This window comes from the organism of the source record quoted next, unplaced genomic scaffold (assembly GCF_019419815.1).
Source record: "Pyrus x bretschneideri cultivar Hongxiangsu unplaced genomic scaffold, Pyrus_bretschneideri_v1 Contig87, whole genome shotgun sequence".
NCBI lineage: Eukaryota > Viridiplantae > Streptophyta > Magnoliopsida > Rosales > Rosaceae > Pyrus > Pyrus x bretschneideri.
The window spans coordinates 843,930-850,353 of NW_025999828.1; the positions used below are offsets into that span (position 1 = coordinate 843,930).

The 6,424-nt window shown below is 38.2% G+C and overlaps 2 protein-coding genes across 4 annotated transcripts; one reads left to right on the forward strand and one right to left on the reverse strand.

Moving 5' to 3' along the window:
- Positions 1–217: 217 nt before the first annotated feature.
- Positions 218–3,596, forward strand: LOC103942116 (peroxisome biogenesis protein 16-like). Of its 3 annotated transcripts, none has more exons than XM_009352327.3 (8): positions 218–591; positions 1,098–1,155; positions 1,539–1,755; positions 1,858–2,162; positions 2,249–2,517; positions 2,649–2,716; positions 3,222–3,283; positions 3,383–3,596. In XM_009352327.3, exons 1-8 carry the CDS (start codon positions 523–525, stop codon positions 3,442–3,444), a joined length of 1,110 nt encoding a protein of 369 aa, XP_009350602.2. In that variant the 5' UTR covers positions 218–522; the 3' UTR covers positions 3,445–3,596. The 3 variants fall into 3 exon arrangements, with proteins under 3 accessions (XP_009350602.2, XP_048432214.1, XP_048432213.1); XM_048576256.1 differs by having other exon boundaries at positions 501–591; positions 1,098–1,171; XM_048576257.1 differs by lacking the exon at positions 1,098–1,155 and having other exon boundaries at positions 223–591.
- A 223-nt stretch (positions 3,597–3,819) lies between these two features.
- On the reverse strand, positions 3,820–6,160 carry LOC103942118 (RING-box protein 1a). The gene is made up of 6 exons (XM_009352328.3): positions 6,015–6,160; positions 5,439–5,578; positions 5,278–5,328; positions 5,120–5,179; positions 4,210–4,281; positions 3,820–4,081 (listed from the first exon to the last, which is right to left on the reverse strand). The coding sequence occupies exons 2-6, from the start codon at positions 5,569–5,571 to the stop codon at positions 4,044–4,046; spliced, it is 354 nt and encodes a 117-aa protein (XP_009350603.2). The 5' UTR covers positions 5,572–5,578; positions 6,015–6,160; the 3' UTR covers positions 3,820–4,043.
- Between the last annotated feature and the right edge of the window lie 264 nt (positions 6,161–6,424).

Genomic DNA, 6,424 nt, shown 5'->3' on the forward strand with positions numbered 1-6,424 from the left:
AAAAAAGAGGCTTGCACCACCCTAAAAGCAAAGAGGCATCACCTACTTTTTTTATATCCGTCTGATCACCTAGATCCTATGATCCTATCCTTCAAAAAACATTGGGGGTGAGCAAAAACCATATCCAATTTATTTGATCATTTGCTCTGCCACCTTATAGAATCTTGATCGCACCCAAGATCTCAGCCATAGAAGTGGAACAGTGGAACAGACACCAGATCTTCACCGTCCACTATTTTGAACCCCATCAGCATCACAAATCTGGGCAAATCAACGGTCCAGGTTAAAATACTATATCCAGCAGAAAACCGAAAAGCCACCGCTCATCGAACCGTCACTCTCTGCGTTCTGCAACTTCTTCACCATCAGCATTTCAGCAGCCGAGAAAATCCACAGCCAAATTATCCAAAAGGGCCTCTCCTTTTGCCTCTCTGGAATTCTGGGTTTCGTCCGAGTCGCGCAAAAGCTGAGTAGGAGGGTTTTCTGAGGGAAGTTTTGGGCTGAGTAGGAGTCTTTGAATCTATGGAGGCTTATAAGACATGGGTTAGGGAGAACAGGGACTATGTGCACTCCTTGGAGTCTCTGGCCAATGTGAGATCTCTCAGTTTCTCTAAATTTTGTCACCTTATTTGTTGATGATTACCAATTTTTATGATAATTTGTGCTTTTTTTCATGTTAATTGGATTTGTGCTATTTGGTTGTTTCCAATGAACTTAAAAATGGTGAAATTCTGATAAAAATGGAATCTTGATAGTGTTATAAATTTGAATTTGAGCTATGTGTTAGCTGATATTCTGTTTACAGTTAATTTCTTCCTTTTTGATAGACATATGGCTGTTGACATTTGACATTTATAATTGTATACTTATATATTAGCAGTGCATATGGATATACTTTTCCGATTCTCGGAGTAATATATATAACTCATTATTAAGAAATATACTCACAAAGTCGCAAACTCATATTTTTCTGTTAGTCCCTTTTTGGTTTTCTTCTTCAACTTTATCAGTAATCGTAACTCATAATTGGTGAAAATGCATGGAATGATTGGCCTTCAATTTTGTTATTTTAACTGGATGTTCAAAACTTTGTACAGGGGCTCACGTGGCTTCTACCTGAACGGTTTTCTGAATCGGAGATAGGACCAGAAGCAGGTTTTTTGAAATTTTGGTAACATTTGGCTACTTCTTGTTATAGCTTAGAAGTTGGCAGGGATTCTTTTGCGTCTGTTAGTGATTATGTGGTTCTCTCTGGAGTAATTGTACATTTTACGAAAGTAATTTTGGTTTATAAGAAAACAAAGGAAAGTTACAGAATTAAAAAACAAGTGAATCGAAATGTACATTTAAAAGTTTTCAATTATATTAAAGTTGGAATAGCATGTTCAATTTGTCCAACATTTATCTTTTCAATTGAATAGCTTGATAACTAATATCTGAAACCGTTTTGTAAGTCTCTTTCCCTCACTATATCTCTGTGACTGTATATATCATGTAATACAAAAATTGTTAATATTTTTTTAATATGTTTTCTGCAGTAACTACTCTGTTGGGAATAACAACTGCTATCAATGAACATATAATTGCTACATCTCCTACTTCAATGCATGTTGGCTCTACTGAGGGTTACTCTTTTCCGTATGCGTTGTGTATATCTGCACTGAAAGATTTGGAAACATTGGTTGAAGTTGTGGGTCAACAGTATTTTGGTGATGAAAAAAAATGGAATTTCATTGCTATTACGGAGGCTATGAAGTAAGGATCATTTATTATTTGCCATAAGTCACTCGTTTTTCAAGAATTTGTTGCATACAGGATTCTGTCTGTTGCCTCATTGTGGATTTCATTATCCATCAGGGTGCTAGTTAGGTTAGCTTTGTTCCGGAATAATGGATATAAGATGCTGCTGCATGGTGGAGAGACACCAAATGATGAAATGCATGTGGAAGCTTCAACTCCTCAACGTAACATAGGTGGTTTTACGAAGCCTGGATTGCAGCTTGGGCCTGGTTACTTAAGAAATAATCATGGACAGTACTCATGGAATTTAGAAGGAAGAGCACTATCCACATTGAATAGATTTGGAGAAAATGCTAGGATGGTTTCGGAACCAGTATGGTTACGTAGGGTTCAACACCAGCAAGCAATTATGGAGCCTCCAAGTAACTATTCGTATAAAATTTATTTATTGATTAGCGTATGTAAGTACAAATTAGACGAGTTTCAATATAGATGTTGTTTCTTACAGCTCCATTGGTTGAGAAGTTGACCCTATCCACCTTATTGTCCAAAAAAAGTCTTCGAGGGGCTTTTTATGTGTTTGGGGAAGCTCTATTTATAACAAGACCACTTATCTATGTGTTATTTATTCGAAAGTATGGAGTTCGCTCATGGATTCCTTGGTTTCTTTCTCTGGCTGTTGACTTCACTGGGATGGGCATTCTTTCACGAATTGAATCATCCAGGGATGGTACAAAAGAGCAGCACTTTCATCTTTCTGTCGCTGAAAAGAACGAGGTTAGGGTTCCCAACACTTACCTTCTCAATTTTGAAAACTTATCTTATCGACCTTTTAAGAAAGTGTAGTAATCGGTTTTCTTTGAGATTCGGTGCTGAATGGTTCTCTTTATATACTGGCATGGATTCAGGTTAAAAGACGAAAGCTGTTATGGGCACTGTACCTCATGAGAGATCCATTTTTTAGCAAGTATACCAGGTAATAGTGAATTTCAATATCTAGTTGTAAGTAATGACTGGCGCTATTGCCACCCTAGAACAACTAACCCCACCACCTTGTTTTCCTACCCTCTCAATCTGTTTTCCAAGAAAAAACACTTCAAGACCGCCTGGATCCTACGAGTGAATAGAAAGTTGGATCTACATTGGATCTCACTTGAATCGCCCCATCTATCCTCTTGAGTAGAAGTTTGGTTTCAAACCCCTGTTCGAACATCTACCAGTTATATACCCAAAGTAACCCAAATTTCTATACTTTTTGTTCGTGAGAGATGGCAGCGTCAATTAGCAGTTTTGGTGGCATTTGGGCAATTCAATTTTTTACGGGGTTGTCTTGAGTAATTTGCAAAAATTGAAAATTTAAAGTAGGGGGTGGACGTTAGTAAGGTGCTATGCCACTACTCAAGAGTTGAATTTAGTGATAGTTTGCAAGTTTTTCTAAGAATAACTCATTGTGGTGTGATTTTTGTTGTCAAACGTTTCAGGCAAAAACTCGAAAGCGCGGAGAAAGTGTTGGAACCTGTACCTATTGTTGGGTTTCTAACAGGTTGGTTTACATTTTATGTTGTCTCGCTTCTTTTCCGAGCTGAGTATTTGAGGTAAACATAATCTGATACTTGAAATACAAAATCTTTGGTTTGTGCAGCCAAACTTGTCGAGCTTCTTATCGGAGCTCAGACAAGGTATACCTACATGTCGGGATCATAAGACGGGTGCCGCAAGTAGTAATACTTGTTACAGTTTGACATTTCTTGTAGGTAAACATGTATTTTGTTGTGTTTCTTAAATACCGACGAATGTGTCATTTGGCTGTATCAAGTGTGTTACGGTTATAGTTCAAACTTGGCTCGATTGAAAGATGTCCGTGTTGTCGATTCTTTGCTCCATCGATTACAACCCAAGCACCATACAAGCCAGGTCCTTACGGGTAGGAAAGAGACCATCTTTGGTCCCCGAGAGCACATATACTTACGAATGTTATGGAAACCAATTTTACAGATGAAAAACCAAGAACAAGATCACAACGAGAAAACCATACACCTGCTAATCCAAAAGAAAGCCACGCCTACAAAAGACATACAGTTGAAAATTTGTAGTTGAATGCTTAACGAATCCAATCCAAGATCAGACACTTGAGCACCCGAATGCTTAACAAAAAAATATACCGGCACGGTTGAAATAACAAGGTACAAAGTATAACAAATTAAGCATGACTAAAGATGGACACGAGGGGATGAGGAGGAGACCCTCCTTGATAGTGCGGGTGGTGCAAGTGCACAGAACGTTCAACCCGCCACATTAAGGTGCTAGTGACCATACTTCTGAAACTCCCACTCGCTGTTATCTGAATTGACAAGAAAACCACAACCAAAGTAAGAAAAGAAGACGTCGTCCCATAAAGACAGGCAAATATCTATTACAAGAATATGTAATATAAGAACAGGCACGGGATGAGTGAGGCAAAAATCTTACCCAATGGGCACACTTGTCGAGTCTTGAGCCATCGACTTATGCAGTGGAAGTGGAATGCATGGTTACAAACCCCTACAGAGATGAGAAAAAGGAAAAGAAAAAGAAGACGTTTAGACAAAGATGCTGATAATATGTCTAATTTACTATTTTCAGAACCATAAGAAACGATAACCGAAGTGCCCATATGAGAAATCATCACTACGAACACCCATTTAAAGCACTAGCCAGTAAGGTCACATATGACATAATAGGCCAGCTTCAAACAAATATCTTAAGGTGAATGAATTGTGTATTGGTCCTAAAGATGATAAACTACAAGCTTTGAAGGCACATAGAATGCCTAAAAATAAATTCAGCAAGCTAGTGCTAGAGATATTATGATGTACAGTTCCGCAAAGCCACTTCAACAAACTCTTTTGTTTTTCCTTTGATTAGACAAGAATCTTCCTTCCAATAAAACTAGGAGTTTCCACGTTTGTTTCTTTATATCTAAGCACCTAACAAAAGCACTAACCACGCCTAGAAAAGTGTCAGCCTTCATCTTTGCATGATCTTAAGACAGAGCTCTTATCCTTCCCTATTAGACTTCAAAGATAAAAAATACAAAGAACATGCTTCCCAATTATGCAAAATGTATTGGGGGTAGAAACATGGAGAAAAAAATAAGAAACAACCAGATATCCATAAAAATTGACAATGTTTTAATAACTGAAAATATTAAATGCTAGTGAACTTATAAGATACTTATCAACGGTGACATATCATCCATGCACCCAATACAAATGGTGGGAATCAGAGTCTATATCAAGGACATACACATTAACTTAAGGTAAAAAAAAATCAGTACCCGACTTAAACTATAGCATATGCATTAACTTAAGAAAACTAGGGTTTGAAGGCAGAAGATTACCCCAAGCAACCGTGCACTCCTCGCTTGTGGCACTTGCCTGGTTTGCTTGGCACTCAATGCCTATTCACGACGAAACAAAAAATAACAATCAATATATGAAAAGGACTGACATCAAGACAATAGATTCAAACTATGAAAAAGTAAAGCAAAAAGCTCACAGAGATCCATGATATGATTCCTGCAAATGGCACAGTTATCAACCACAATATCTGCACACAAGAAGGCGAAACAACATCAGTGACCTGCTTAAACACCATATTAATCAAAATTAAACTCCAAACAAACCAGAGGAACTAGGGTTAGGGTTTAGAGTGGTTACCCCAAGCCCAGAGAGCAACAGCATTCCACTTCTTGATCTCGAATCGCTTGGGCTTCTTGGTCGAAGAAGGACCTGCACTGCTCGAACCCTCGCCTGCGGGAATCATCGGAACATCTGAGTCCAGTGTTGCCATTGCTTCACTGCAAAATCAGAATAACAGAAACATCAAAATCCATTGTATTACACCAAATATCCCCAAAATTTGTCTGAAAAAAACGCCAAACAAAAATAATTTACCACATAAATTTCAACAATTCAGTAATATTTCCATGCTTGGCCCTAAAATTGAGAAAATCACACAAGTGGATTTCATGAACGCTTACTTGCAGATCGGCAACAAAAATTACACTACAAATTTCTGGATATCAAATCATGTTTAACTAGAGAGTAAAAAGAGATTGAGAAAATAATCCAACAAGAAACCAGAAACGACCCAAAAATTAAGAAAATCGAAATCTTCAACCTCTCAAAGTTAAAATCCCAAAACTGGGTAAAATATTCGACAACGAATAAAATCGATAAGAATCCAAACAATAAACAAACAAATTGAAAAACCCTAAGGAAAAATGGACGTACCGAAAGGGTTGCGATTGTCAGCGGCAACGAAGCTTTTCTTCTCTCGCTGTAGAAATAATCGGAGAGTTTTTCTTTCGCCGAAAGACGAGGGGGAGAGAGACGTGAATTGAGTTTGCTTCATTTCGAGAGGTTGGGGCGGGTTTTATTCGATTTGGGCCGTGCATGAGTTGGGTCGGGGTTTTTTGGTAACTTTCGGATCTCTTGAGAATATTATATGTTGCCCTCCAAGTATGTATATATTTTTTCATTGTAAATAGACATGTCACATCCTGGCATGGACTCTACCACATCCCGGGCTTGACTCTGCCGTAGCACGATATTATCCACTTTGGGCCCCGACCACGCCCTCACGATTCTATTTCTGTGAACTCAGACGAGAACTTCCCAATGGGTCACTCATCCTAGGATTG